The 15,362-nt window shown below is 45.9% G+C and overlaps 1 protein-coding gene across 2 annotated transcripts in view; it reads right to left on the bottom strand.

Moving 5' to 3' along the window:
- CTDSP1 (CTD small phosphatase 1) overlaps positions 1–15,362 on the bottom strand; it is a 29,719-nt gene that overhangs the window by 7,726 nt on the left and 6,631 nt on the right. For both annotated transcript variants that reach the window (XM_077320681.1, XM_077320682.1), the window contains exons 2-5: positions 5,115–5,263; positions 2,964–3,065; positions 2,546–2,602; positions 234–326 (exon numbers count right to left, since the gene is read on the bottom strand). In XM_077320681.1, coding sequence (XP_077176796.1) covers positions 234–326; positions 2,546–2,602; positions 2,964–3,065; positions 5,115–5,263 — 401 coding nt within the window. The remainder of the gene's footprint in view (positions 1–233; positions 327–2,545; positions 2,603–2,963; positions 3,066–5,114; positions 5,264–15,362) is intronic.

Here is a 15,362-nt window from a genome sequence, read left to right as displayed (position 1 = left end):
TGACAGAGTAGTGGCTTGCAGCAGGGAAAAGAGGGCAGAAGCCAGGATTTAGTGGGGTGAAAAAGGAGGCGTGTGCATGCTGGGAAACAAGATGAGTGTCCCCCACCCCCAGCTCATCTGTGTTACTTTTTCTTCCCCGTTTCCCCAGATGGACATCACTGAGGGAGCGAGGCTGATGATCGCCAAGTAAGGAGGTGGGGTGACGGACAAGGGAAGGACAAGGGGAGTCTCACCTTTGCCAGACTAGCGGTGAAGAGCACACACTCAAAGAGCTCACCCATCCGCCGGAGAAACTCGTCCACATGGGGTCTCTTCAGCACATACACCTGGGGAGGGGAAGGGAGAGTATGGGGGTGGGGTCACGGGGCACAGATCTGCTCACTGGCAAGTAGAGCCTACCTTCTTGGCTAGCAAAAAGCGTGTCTCCATGGTACTGTGCCATGATGTCTTCTCCTGAGCACAGTTATGTTGAGTAGGAGAACTGTACAAATAGTTGATCAGTAGGGGGGGAAAGTCCGCTGAAGAGACTGCAGAATCTCTCTGCCAGGAAGTTTTTCATAAAACTCTAATGAGCATTTGTCTGCAATGGCTGAGCTCTAGGAAATCCTTCCATGGCAAAGTGTGAGGTCTAGAGAGCTCTTAATGTGACTTCCATTGAACAGTTGCCAGTGTAACTACCCCCCCACACACACACCCAGCACAGTGGCAGGTAAGATCAGGAGAGCCTGAGTGGAAGAGTGTGAAAGAACAACATGGCAGAGGTGACTGGAAATGGGAGGAATGAGAGTTGGGCAGGATGTGTCATTGGTCTGGGATAGTTAAGGTATGTGGCTCAGGAGATGAGTCCTTCAAGGACATCGAGTGACAGCGGCCTAAGGGAGTTTGAGGTCTGACACTTTCAGAGAAGGGTTTACAAGCACATGAATTGTGCACTGAACAATGAATTAGAGTCATGGCTCAGGTATGCATACTGGAGTACAAAACACATGTGCCTCTTGTCAAGTCTGATGGGAGAAGAGCAAATGTGATATTCAGCACATATTCATTTAAAATAATCCAGAGCATGACGGTGATGCTTTCGCAGTCACTATTTCCAAGTACGGTATGTATCAGCTGAATTTTACACATGCAGGCCCTTCAGGAGACTTAGTGAGAGGCGAGCATGTGTTATGTAACAGAGCGCAAAACACAAGAGTTTGGCTCTCTTCATGCAAGGACAACTGAGGGAACTACTCAATTCTGATGCCAAGAACTCCGATTAAAGAGACATTCTGAAGCTAAGTGCATTACAGATGGGGGTATGTGCAGACTTCTCCAGGAAAAGGAAACAGAGAAACAGCCAGAAATGCCAGATTTTGATCAAAATAAATCAGGTGACATTTGTATTTGTGCCTATGTACAATAGCTAAGTATTTCATGAGCTGTTTTCTGTTTCAGATGGCCTAGAAGAGAAAACGGGATTGTGTGTGTATTTGAGGAACAGGTATACAGCAAGCAGATCAGGAAGGACTGGAGTAAACTAAATTTTAAAGAAAGCCTGTCAGTTGCTCTTAAGAGAAACTGCTTGCAATTTACAAGGTTTTTCTACCTATGATGAGGACTAGAAACTACAAAAAAATCCTTTTTGTAAAAAGGAATACAAATGTTCTTGCCTAAATCTATACATAAAAATAGCTCCTGAGCTACAAAGCATGACAATAATCATCCTAAATTCTCAGCATCCTGGCTAGCTACTCCACAATGAGTATCATACAGAGTTCAAGAGATGCAACACAGATTAAATAATTTTTTGAGGACAGAAGAAGCTATCAAGGAGGATGGTGGAACGCCAACAACTGAGAGAAAAATGAGAAATATCTGCAAGGAATGACTGAAGGTTTCCTGCCTCTGTGCTGGAGAGTGTGAGGAACTGGCTCTGGAAGGCCCTTCTGGCTTTAGAAATACAACCACAGGAGGGGCTGCTCAAATACTAGCACCCTGATTCCACCTTATTCACTGTTGCTGGCCCACAGGCAAAACATCCTTGCAAAGGACCAAAGCAGGAGGATCCTTTCCACATTCCCACTTGGCTGAGTCAGTGACATATCTGAGATTTGAAAGAAGAAGAAGAGCTGGTTCTTATATGCCGCTTTCCCCTACCAGAAGGAGTCTCAAAGGGGCTTACAACTGCCTTCCCTTCCCTCTCCCTCCCACAGACACCCTGTGAGGTAAGTGGGGCTGAGAGAACTGAGAAGACCGGGTGATGCTGCTGGCTGCCTCCAAGGCCAAGTAATCGAGAACAGGCTGACTGCAGTACCCACAGCCTATCCTGGATTACTTGAACCCGGCAAGAGCCTTTAGAAGGAGGGTTCAACAATCACAGAACAACACACAAGTTGTAAAAATCTGACTCCATCCTCAAATGCCACCTCCAACCCCCTGCATTCCAGTGTAACTTTAAAGCCTCCTTTGGCAATTAGGCCACAATTTTTAAAAAAAATCCATTCCCCATTGCCGGGACCACATGCTGGCCCACGACCCCTCATCACCCCTCACGCCTCCATACCTGGTGCATGACTCCATCAATCTCCACTGGGATGATAAAATCTGCATTGTTCACTGGCTGGGAAAGGAAGGGGAATAAAGAGAGTCTGTAAGATACACTGCCTCAGTGGAGTTCCCTGTATTTCCCTCTCAGGCCTTCCTCACGCACCATCATGGTTCTCACAGCCACACCTAACCTCTCATCATCTTGGTGAATGTTGCCGACTCCAAACATACATAGTGATTCTGTAACATGGCAAATTCACTTCCCCCTCCCGCCCCCACAATGCCCCTTCTACAGGAAGGGAATCTGATCTCATATTCTGCTTGGGAAAGAAGAGGATCGAACAGGCTAGAGTGAAAACAATCAGCCATGGGCCAGAAGGTAGGCTGAGTGGGGTGGGTGTGGGGGAGATGTATGTTGGGTAGGAGGAGCTGACCTTAAAGGAACTGTGCACCAATGTCTCATCCAGGTCAATGACCACACAGATTTTGCTGGCATCTTGAGGCTTGATTTCTGGCAGGAGGTATTTGATGGTAGCCTGCAGAGGAATGCAATCGCACAGGAGAAACAACCATTAGGTCTTATGAGAGAAAGGCTGTGATTGAAACAGTAGATGAGGAGCTTCACTTCTAACTACTATCACAGGCGTGTCAAGTTTTGTGGCTCCACTTCGGACCTCAACTAGGCATTCAAGACTACTGCCAACCCTCTGCACAATATGACTTTTCTTTAAAGCTATGCTGACTGCATAGTTTTAGTTATATAATCATAGAATTTAAAGGGGTCATCTAGTAAACTCCCCTGCTCAATGCAGGATCAGCCTAACACATCCATGGTAACTATCTGTCTAGCCATTGCTTGAAGACTGACAGTGAGGGAGAACTCACTACCTCCATAGGCCACTTATTCCACTGCTGAACTACATGGTGGAATTTTTTTCTTGCTATCTAGCTGGTACCATCCTACATGTAGTTTAAACACATTTCTGTAGATCTTATCTTCTGTTGCCAACAGGAACCACTCGCTGTCCTCCTCCAAGTGACAACCTTTCAAATATTTAGAGTCCCCTCTCAACTTCCTCTTCTCCAGGCTGAACCTTCCCAAGTCCCTCAGTCTTTGCTCATAAGCTGGGCCCCCAAGCCCCAGGTCACCCTCATTGCTCTCCTCTGCACCCTCTCAATTTTGACCACATCCTTTTGAAGTGGGGCCTCCAGAACTGCACATACTACTTCATGTGGGGTCTGACCAGTGTGGTATAGAGTGGGACTGTGACATCTTGTGATTTTGATGTGATGCCTGTTGATACAGCCCAAGACTGCATTTGTCTTCTTTATGGGTGCAACATAGTGTCTGCTCATATTTTGCTTACAGCTCACAGATACCTAGAAGCAGGACATGCTATAGTTGCCATGAAAACTTTAGTCATGAGTTCTCACAGAGACCAAATCGGAATTTTTGAGTATGGGTATATCCTTTTAATTCCCAGAATGTTCAACCCTAAAGTTGATCTGAGGCCACAAGCTCTTCAGGAGGCAGGAAGAAACCCTGAAACTGAAGAAACGTAGAAAACGTGGGACATAGTTTCTTCTTCGCGGTAACCGAACGATCATGGCATAAATGTCTTTAAAGTGCCACTGTTCTATGTTACCAAGGAAATAAAACAGCTTTGCAGTTACACAATCAGGCACCAGAGGGCAGTAGCCACAAGGCTCAAACCAGACTTAAAATCCTCAGGATTTTGGCTGCTGGTAGTTAAACAGCAAAAGAGCCTCTTGTGGCGCAGAGTGGTAAGGCAGCCGTCTGAAAGCTTTGCCCATAAGGCTGGGAGTTCAATCCCAGCAGCCGGCTCAAGGTTGACTCAGCCTTCCATCCTTCCGAGGTCGGTAAAATGAGTACCCAGCTTGCTGGGGGGTAAACGGTCATGACTGGGGAAGGCACTGGCAAACCACCCCGTATTGAGTCTGCCATGAAAACGCTAGAGGGCGTCACCCCAAGGGTCAGACATGACTCGGTGCTTGCACAGGGGATACCTTTACCTTTACCTTTAGTTAAGCAGCCTGAGGTGATTAAAGACTTGGCCAGCCCCCTTCTTAAGCAGCAGCCCTGCCCATTTTTCACTGCTCCTGGGTCTCTGGCTGTACCATGGAACATACCAGACAGTGCTTATTAAGTGTGCTCTCCTAGTTCAGGGTCAGTGGGCATCCTACTAGATTTCCAGAGGAATGACTGAAGACGGAAAGACCCAGGAAAAGGCCCCACAAATTCACTCGGCAAAAAGGCCCAACACCTGAGCTCTGTTGCTTTGGAAAAACACACACCTTTCAGCTGAAAATGACACATGGCCACTGGCCACAGACCCCATTGAAGTGAGACATAAACAGATAAGAATGCTCTTCCTTTCTCTGCCTCACTGGTCAAATGACCCATCTCACCACTCTCACCTGCTGTTCCCAGCAGAATGTCAGGTATCCCGGACTACAGATGGATTCCTGTAATCCACCAATACCTCCTTCTCCAAGGCAGGTGACCTTCTAAGCAGGATCCTCAACCAGAGTCCTCCCTATGGTTAAGGAGAAAGCTGGCCTACCTTAGGCACTGAACCATTTTCCTCAACCAGCAGCGGGGCGTTATTGTTGACGGGGATAGGCTCGGAGTTGTCATGGCAGAGGCAGCAGAAGAGGGATTGGAAGATGCTGCGGTTCCTGGGCTTCTTGGAAGGCGAGGGGTTCTGAGCACCTGCAGAGGGGCAGAGGAAAGTCCAAAATCAGGTAGGATTGCTGTCCCGCCAGACCCTCTTTGCTGGCACCTGGCATAGGATTCAACTGCAAAGAAGGCCAAAGATTACAGCTCCACAGCTCTGCCCAGATCATACACCCCTCCCACACAGGCATGCAAGATCAGCACTGTTTCTGAGACAGATGCTGACGGAATTCCTTGACTCGCCCCTTCTCTTGCCCAGTATTCATATCCCTTTGCATGGCTTAGAAGTGCCTCTTTCTGAACAGAGTCAGGAAAGAATGCGACAAGCATCCATCTTGCAAATGTCTCGCTGTATTAACAGGCAGCACTAAAAAGAAGAGCTAGCAGTCAGTGTGCGGTAGAGGGTGGAGTTCTGGACTACCATTTGGAAGGCTCTGATGTGAATCCTCAACAATCCCCTAGCCTCTCTTACAGGATTGTTCTTGTGAGGATAAAATGGAGAAGGAGAGAAGGCGGTTGCAGGCTGCTGTCAGTTCTCACTGGGGAGAACGGCAAGGTATAAATATCTAAGGATATAAGCTTTAAAGGCATGGAGACATTTCCTTTCATACTTCATAGCTGTCAAGCTATACATAAAGCATTTTATCTATACCTGGAAATGTATAATTTTACTCACAGCAAAGGTATGATTTCAGTCGTTTCATGAGAAATGCAAACGCACCATGAAACAAGATTGGTTATGATTCCCTCCCACAGATACACACAGTGAAAATCTACAACTGTTGCTGCAAGAAAGAATAAAGCATGTAAGCGTCAACTGGACGTCCCCAATAGGTACTCTGCTCAGCCCGTCACTGAGAGAGGGCCACGGCTAGACAGGCGTATGTGCCTTTTGGACTGGAAAAGGAAATGGGGGGAGAAAGTGTAACAGCTCAGCCACTTTGACTGAGGGGGGACGCAGTCAGAACCCCTGATGAAAAGGGGAGATCCCAAGGCTAGATGGGTCCAGATGAAGTGGATAGAGAAAGAACAGGAAAACTGGGCCTTGTGTGTGTGTGTGTGTGTGTGTGTGGTGGGGGGGGAGACGAGGGAGAGAGGACGTGAAGTAACCCTATAGGTCCAATGGCTGCAAGAAAGATGGAGCAGGAGAGGAAGACAATGGATTGAGGAGAAGTCGGATTCGGCAGTGGTGATGAGGGAAAGCACTTGGAGATGGGTGAGTGAAGTGCAGGATTTAAGAGGGAGAATTGCTGGCAGAAAACCCTGGGAGTCATATTTTAATAACTGCAACATTTTTGGCCTTCTACAGAACTTTGTCTCTTATCTCCCCCACCTGCCTGTATTAGATCAAACCAAGTGGGAGATAAACCTCTGTCTTCCTTCAGTCTCACACATTATCTAGCACAAGCAGAAATTAAGCCTGTCTAAATCATGTGTTATCTCCACAGCTTTGAAGTAATCCCACTTTCCCCATCTAATCCCTTTGCTGTGAGCGGCTCCTGCTCTCTAAGCCAGGCCCAGATAATGAGATCTTCACTACTCTTGGATGGCCTGACCTCTGAATGGTGGAAGCCAAGGCACTGGGAAGGAGGGGCAGCGGCCAAACTGCAGCCAAGGACAGGCAGACAAAGGAGGATGCTGGAGCCTGCAGTTCCTTCACCTCTTGCACTTCTGGAGGCAGATATCTTCGACAAACTCCAGCTCTAATTTTGACCCACATGTTCACACCCACTTCTGCACACCTCAGCCAGCAGCAACAGGCCATCCTAACAACACTCTAAGATGGCTGCTGAATTTTGTCTGACATGGGAAACAAGCAACACTTGCAAATGAATCCCCTTTAAAAATGAGGAGGCGCGTGGCTTGCACCACTTCAGACTGCAAAGTGGGGATTCCAGCAGGGAAATGTTCCTTCACAAGGAAAACACAGTACAAATAGAAAACCAGCAGGGAGTTGCACAAAGCGATCCTCCACCTGCATACCGGGTGGACCAGCCTGCTTTTCTGCCTCAGGAGCTCGCCGCCTCATTCTCTCTGCAGGTCTGATCTGGGCCTTAGGCCTGAACTAGGTGCCATGCAGGGCATGAACTGGGTGGGGAGAGGCCACATGATTATAAAAGAACTAATGTGGGTGCAAGGTTTTCTTTGTTTATTTTCAGACTTTTAGCCTGCCCTGTCCTGGAGGCCCAGGGTGGGCTCCAACAGGCATATACAATCTAATAATTCCATAAATTTGCATCTAGACTCTTATATGTAAGTATAAAATCTAAAAAAATACCAAATACAAAAATATATCACTTTGCAAATATAGAATATATATGAAATATAATGTTTGCCCATTTCTGCATCCCATCTAGAGAGAGGGGAGGGGATGATGTATAAAGATGTTCAACTCTATGATAGATGGAGTCAGGCAGGGAGACCAGCTGAAATCAGGCAGAACAACTCCATCTTAGAGGTTCCGTAGAACCGCTTCAGGTCCCACAGGGCCCTGATCTCACTAGATTGGTGGGGCTTCAGCTTTCCCTTCCATGCCATTTTTCCAAGCTGAAACAGTCATGGGGAAACGATCTGCCCTGCTGTGGGACTCCATGTGTAGCAGCATGTGGCACCCCACTGTGGGGCGAACAGGGCCCTGCCACAGCTGTTTCAGCTTGGGGAAACGGCCTTCTTCCATACCACATCTGAAACCCAAATCTGGCCCCACAATACTTGGGATCTTTCATTATTTGATGCTATGTGTGACAGGAGTTGTTTGTTTCCTACCAGGACTAAAAGCTGTCCGGGAGTGGGCAGTTTGGGTCAAGGAAATAGCATAGGGAGAAGAGATTTAAAAGCCCACCCCCAGCACCACAGCCCTGCTCTATATTTCCCATCTCAAGCCTGTGACTGCTTGTTGAGGTTCAGGCCACATCTGGAAATCAAGTCAGGTGTCTCTTTATCCACAATGGGCATAAACATGGCTTGCAGATTGCGTTCACACACCACCTCCTTCTTCCACTCATGTGTGAAGTGTAACTGAATGTTTCTTGGTTTTGGAAGTCTTCAGTCAAATTCCCAATTTGCCTTGGCATCCAGATGCAGGTGCCTTGGCTGGAGGTTCAGCACTCCAGACTGGCCAGATTCTTGCATTCAAACATAATGAAGTTAGGTCAGATGCTTTCAAGTCAGAAAGCTACACATGCCACACATGAGGGGAAGAGGAAGGAAGTGCACAATATGGTAGAAGAAGAGGGTGGCAAGCAGAGGTTTGTTGTGGCATTTGAATGCAGTTCAAAGTTACACATCAGGGTATCCAGTCATGGCTTCCTGATGTAGTTTGGCCCTAAATCATACAGCAGTAAATAATAGCACCCGCATTTTCATTGCGATGGAATTCACATGCTCCTCCTCACCTGCAGTCAAGTCCCATCTATAATTCATATGGGCAAGGAAACAGTCCTGGGAAACTTCATATACTCTACTGTCCCTATGAATTTCCTGTGAGCTACAATGTATTGATTTCAGTCCACATTTGGCTTCCACTATGCACATGCATACACACACGTAATAAATGTGATAAACGCATGTTGCATCATGAACTAGAAACTCAGAAATAGAATACTGAGCCAAAACTTCCATTTAGCTGTCTGCAAAGATATTATGTCCATGGTATACATCCAGCCTGCACTTCCTTTCTGAGTAGCAACAGAAATTCAGAGGTGCCAAAGGAGTGACCTAATCATCCACACATGGAAGAGCAATTTAGAAAAATGTGCATAACAGCCAATGTCTTTCCTTCAGTGACTCCCTTCTGCAGAGAAATTCCCCTTCCCTTCCTCTGCAATTCCTGTTGGTCCTTGCTTCAGTGCTTCTATTAACAGTGGTTAACACTAACTGTGCTTGTCCATGACTAGTTCCCTATGCAAATATCTCTGCAATCTCAAGAATGGTTTGCTTATGTACACCCAGTTTCCACTACGATATTGTATTAAACATACTATGTTCTTTGATTTGCAGGTATACAATGTCAATGTATGGGGAAATCTCCTTCATGTTTAGTCTCATAAAAAAAAATCATGGACTCAATGTAAAAATTATTAAATGAAAAGGTGTGAGGCCTACAAATCAGAAACCTGATTAAAGCACCTCCACCTGGTCATCTAATCTAAGTAGAATATAAAGAAGTAAGATTTAAAGTCAAGTTGCCCAACATGAATATAAGGCATGAAGTTGCTGCTGGCCTTACACTGAATCAGACCCTTGGTCCATCGAGGTCTGTCTTGTGTACGCAGACTGCCAGTGGATCTCCAGGGACTCAGGGAGAAATCTTTCCCATTACCTACTACCTGATCTTTTCAATTGAAGGTGCCAGGGATTGAACCTGGGACCTTCTGCATGCCAAGCAGACATGCTTCCACTGAAGAACCACAGTCCCAAAGAGCAAAACGCACCTTACATGCTTATCTCATACTAACGGCAAAACCCCCTTGGTGCATTGCACCTTGGATAGGAGTATTCTCTACAGGAGTTATCTTTCTCTATTGCTGCACATTGACTTGCACGCAAGTCTTTCTGTTGCACATTCTGAGTGAGCAAAACTTAACTTGAAACCCATTCACATTCTGTAACAGAAAATAGTTAATTGAGGGCTTTTTTCAGTGTCCCCCAAATTCCCAATTTTTCTATTGGAAAAAAGTCCTCAAAAATAATTTTAAAATACTACAAAATTTTCAGTCCCCCCCCCCCAGGCCTTGATACAGGAATAATGTCAAAAACAAGAGACCAATATTATCAATAGTAAGTGATACATCAGATCTTATACATTATTCATTATTATTATTCACAGGAAGCCTAGTAATATTAAATGAAGATTCAGAGTGAGGTGATTCTGGCTGATACTCAGCAATAAGAAGAAATACTGCCTGCAATTAACACCGAGCCAACCACTTGTTCCCTTTACTGAGACAGCTTGGTTCACCCTTCAACGTGTGATAGTGGCATGGACAAATTTGAAAATGTGTACATAGCCCAGGGCAGGTCAAATATCTAAACAGGTGAAATATTTTTCAAGCAGGGTGTTAAAGACACATAAACTATTGAAACAAGAATGAAATGTACCCTGAGGTTTCCTCATTCCCTAGGCAAAAGAGCAGTTAATGAACAACAAATACTCAGACTGTTAGACTGGCCACACAAGGAGATACCAGGAGGATCAAATTCAAACAAGCAACAAGCAGAGGCGCTGCAGATTTCTTCTCTGAACCATCACGCTTGTAAATCAGGTCATCACAGAGAAGCTTTCCCATTTGAGCCAGGCACTCACTGAGCCTAGAATGTAGAGTAGATGGCCAAGATTCCCAGGCCTGGAACACAAGGGGTGTTAAGACAGAAAACACTTCAAAGACAGAAAACACTTTACAGTTTTCAGTGTCACAGGCTTCTCTAACCACAGCAAACAATCCATTAAGAAGCTCAGTGTCTCGTGTTTTGCTGCCTCCTTGAACCTGCAAACATTGTAGGGTTGTCACATATCTTGCTGTCCACAATACATGGCATTCAGGCTGGCAGGTAGGTTTGCATTTGCAGCAAGAGATCAAGTATCCAGCCACAATCCAGCACTGGGGCATGCTTAAATACAATGAAATAAGGGAGTTTATATCCCAGAGTGTTTCTTAGATGTAAATCTCACCAAGATCAGTAGGATTTATTCCCTATTAGGTGTCCTTAGGCCTGTAGCTGAAGTCTACCTAACAGTGTACCGGTTCACAGTTTCAGTTTTGCTTTCAGCAAATTGTAATTAGTTGGCATCAAAGCCTCCACTTCCCTGTCCCCTATGGAGTGCTGTTGTAAGGCAATACAAGCAGCTACCTAATTCCTAGTAGTTCCAGGTCCTTCCACACAGAACTCTATTCAAGTAAAACATTTCGGTTTTTGTACAAGGTTAACAACAGCAATGCCATTGTGGAATGGCAAGCCCAAACTAGCAGAGCATGACGGGACTCAATACTGCAACAGAGGGAGAGACGATGCCTGCCAAACCTCCTCCTGCCCTGCAACAAAGGCCGCCCAAGGCCAAACTGCTACAAGACCATCTTTAACCCCTGAGCAAAGTGTAACATTTCCCAAACACACCCACACTTTGTAGATTCATCTGACTGTGGGCGTAAGCAGCCTGAACCACACCCCAAAGTTCATATTCAGAAAAGCACAAGAAATAATAGATCCCTCTATACAGCAATAGTCTGAACAACTACCTCTCAGAATCTGTGCTTGACACCCAAAGGCTGCCATTCTAGCAAGACACTGGATTGTGCTAAATATCATTGTGCTGTATATTTGTTGGATATCGTCATGATGTTGTTTACTAATTTATTGCTAATTTACTCTCACCTTATAGATGCACTTTGATGATTTCTATTTCATCGCCTGAGGAAGTGTGCGTCCGCATGAAAGCTCACACCTTAAATAAAACTTAGATGGTCATAGTGCCATTGGACTCAAATTTTGTTCTGATACTTTAGCCCAATGCAGCTACCCACCTGAATCTATGCAAATTCATAGGGGTGGACTTGCAATATTCTTCAGTAAAAAGAGGAGAGAAGGATCACACAAACTGGACTTTCACATGCGTGTATAGGCCTATGCATGGAACATGCATCACATATTATTTAGGTGAAGGGCACTATGTCCACTCCACCAGGTCAGCTGAACCACAGTCAAAATGTTTTTGAGAGGTATAATTCTTTCATAGTAAGCAACATCTTCTTTCAAGACAGAATGACCTCCATCCTTCTATCAGTAATGGGGATTCTTCACAAGGACCCAGCGTGTTTCCACTCACTGTTGTTTAATGATGGAAACTGAAAAGTGAAGTGACCAGGTCATGCCTGCAAAGCACCCATGGGCTTTCCAGTGCTGGGGCTGGACTCACTTGGGGGATCTGGGATCACTCCACCTGGACCAGCCACCTGGGAATGGAGGTACCAGCGGACCCTCAGAGGCAATTGGGCTCCCAGGATGATGCACTCCCAAGTCTGAGCCTGGAGTCCACTCTGCTGGGTTCTCCCTTGCAGTTCGGTCTAGTTTGGGAGAGTCACCGCAGCTGATTTGACAACTTGCCAGCAAAGCATGAGACTGGCAACTCACTGTCAGGCAGAAGGGCACATAGATGAGGGCCTTTCTGTCAGGCGTGGATTGAGCACAGCTGTGAGCTGGCAAAAGTGAGGTCAAGGGGTCGGCCCAGGTGACATTTAAGGTGGAACAGATCTTCAGCCTCCGCGTGTGCAACAATCACATTCCCTGCCAGTCTGTTGCCTGCAACGCTACACCAAAACTCTGCTGGACCGAACTCCTGGACCTTGACCTCGCACTGCTTCTTAGATTCACTTATTGTTTCTCCGTCCTGGTGGCTCCTTGGGCCATGGTTTTTTTACTCAGCTCCAGGCCCAGCCTGTCAGCTCCAGCTTCCTGCTCCCTGACTGCCTTCCCTCCTCTGGAACACTCACTCAGCAACAACTTCTGACTTGCTACTTGGACTTTGTGTTATTCAACTTGCTTTCTTTTGGCTCGACTATGGACTAGGTTTAAATCCTGGTGTTAGGACTGTGTTTCAGCAGTGGCTACCTGGCCACAAGTGTAGAGACTTCGAGTAACTGCAGCCCAGCAGGGTAGCACACCGTCAAAGAATGTATATTCAACAGAAATTCTGATGAGGGGTTCAGGGCTGAACTATCACATGGCTACATTTTCCAATGCATATAGCCTAGAAGCTCCACACTTGTGGGCAAGGTTCATTATGGCTTCCCTCCCTTCATGGCTTGAAAGAAAGGCAAAGGGACTTCCACCAGCATCCTGGAACATAGGACTTTTCTCTCACTCCAGACCAAACTTTTCTGTTCCTCACTTGCTGATTAAAGTAATCCAAGATAATCCACACTATGAAGATAAGTGCAAGTGGGCAGCCATGTTGATCTGAAGCAGCAGGACAAATTTGGAGCCCAGTGGCAACTTTAAGACCAACAGAAGTTGTATTCAAGGTATGAGCTTTCGTGTGCATGCACACTTCCTCTCAGGCTGGATTTGGCAACCCTACCATGTACACAACAATGTGTAATGGAATTCCAAATAGCCAACCTATACCCAGCTGAGCAGAGAGCTGACAGCAAATTACTCAGACCCAATATATATACAAAATTTGTGCAGCCTCCAGAGATGCCAACCTTCCAAGAACTTTGATGTCACAAGGGGAACATTTTGATCTTTGGGTGGTGGTGGTGGGAGAAACTTCTTTCAAACTAAAACTCATTTTGTTGCTTTAAGAGCATTAAGTGAATAATATATAACAGCATTTAAAATTGTGTTCATTGGAATCTTTATACAGTTTAGAAGTATAAAAGCCTACAAGAAAAATTGCACATATACCCAATACTAAAGCAAGAGATAGCTGCAAACCCCTGCACTAATTACAAAAGAAAAAAATCCTAAACTTTTTCTAGTAATCCCCCAAATTGGGGGAGAAAGTCATCAGACTTCAATGCAGTAGATTTAAAATGTTACCTCTACAAACAGTGCAAAAAAATATTAATAGGAGTATTTTTCAGTGCTCCTTCAAATGTACTATTTTTTTCTATTAGCTATTGTGTCTAATGAGGTGAATGAGTAGAATGAGGTGGCTGGATGGAGTCACTGAAGCAGTTGGTGCAAACTTAAATGGACTCCGGGGAACGGTAGAGGACAGGAAGGCCTGGAGGAACATTGTCCGTGGGGTCACGATGGTCCCCATCACAACTAACAACAATAACAATTGTGTCTAAAATCCTCCCCAAAACTATTTCTTCTCATTTTCTGTTCCCCCCTTCCCATTTCTGGTATTTATATGAAAACAGGATGGGTGTTTGTGACACAAGCTGTTCATACAAACAGATCTTTATGGGATTCCTGAAGAATGCCCCATGTCTTTTATATGACAAAAGTCCCAGGTTCAATCCCTACCACCTCTAACTAGAAGATCTCAGACAGCACGTATTGCGAAAGACCGATATCTGCCTTAAGTCCACAAAGGACCACTTTGTCAAGACATGCAAGGAATGGGCTAATTTCATGTGAGTCTTGTGAATTGCAACTGGATTTTGCATTGTTAGAATTCAATAATGAAGCTCTGCCCATGTTTTGTTCTGAATGGGTCACCCATTGCAGTCACTCCACCTATAAAGCAAGCCTAATTTAAAAATATGGCTGATTGCTGGTAGGAGAAGAAGAGAATGCCTGAAACATACTGATCCAGATTCTTCAGGATCATCATGAGATGAGATCTCATCATAACCTATACAATCCTTACCATACTTCCCGATGATGTGTCGGGCCTCTGATTGGACCTCAATGGGAGGGCCCTCCACCACTGAAGGCCAATCACAGACTCTTCCCCATCCCTGTCCTCCTCCTCCTCCTCCTCCATGCCATTGCCTAATGCTTCCAATGAGGAGGAACAGCCCCCAGGACATAACCTGTGGAGCTGGGGGAGGACACTGGCTCCTGGGAAGCCAAGGAACCTTTTTCTGCAGAGACAGAGATGGTGCTAGACTTTTCTTTCCTCCCACTTGCCTGTGTCCTTTGGCACTGCACTCCCCACGTTCCTGCCTTCTGGAACAGCAAGGGAGGTTATCGGGCTGTGCTCTGCAGGGGTACATGGCTCTTCCCACATTCCTGCCTTCTGGGAGTGTGACAGGGCCCACCTAGGTGCACATTGCCTCACCATGCCCCACTCATGATCCTGCCTCCCAGGAGGCTGTGAGAGGATGGCTAGCCACACTTTGATGCCCCAGCCCAAGTACCCCAACCTTCCTACCTCATCTGCCCTGATCTGCAGGGATCCTCCCACCCTGTGCCATCCGTCATCCATTTTGCAGCAATTATTAAAATGGGCTTCGCTCCTGGTATGTATATATTTCCTGTGGTCCAGTAACAGGGGTTTTAGTAACTGAAATTCACCTCAAGTAGTCCCAGAAGCAGCAACAGTTCTGTTCACAGCATAGTACTTCTCTCCCTTAAGAAGAACCACAACCTTTTAAAGGATCACTACAAGGTTATGTTCCCCAGACTGTCAGGAATCTGAACATGGTAGCTGGGGGAAAAAGGGATCATATAACCTGATTCA

Source organism: Paroedura picta, chromosome 2, assembly GCF_049243985.1.
Source record: "Paroedura picta isolate Pp20150507F chromosome 2, Ppicta_v3.0, whole genome shotgun sequence".
Taxonomy (NCBI): domain Eukaryota; kingdom Metazoa; phylum Chordata; class Lepidosauria; order Squamata; family Gekkonidae; genus Paroedura; species Paroedura picta.
The sequence above is the reverse complement of the archived record's forward strand: the minus strand, read 5'-3'. Positions and strand labels throughout refer to the sequence as shown.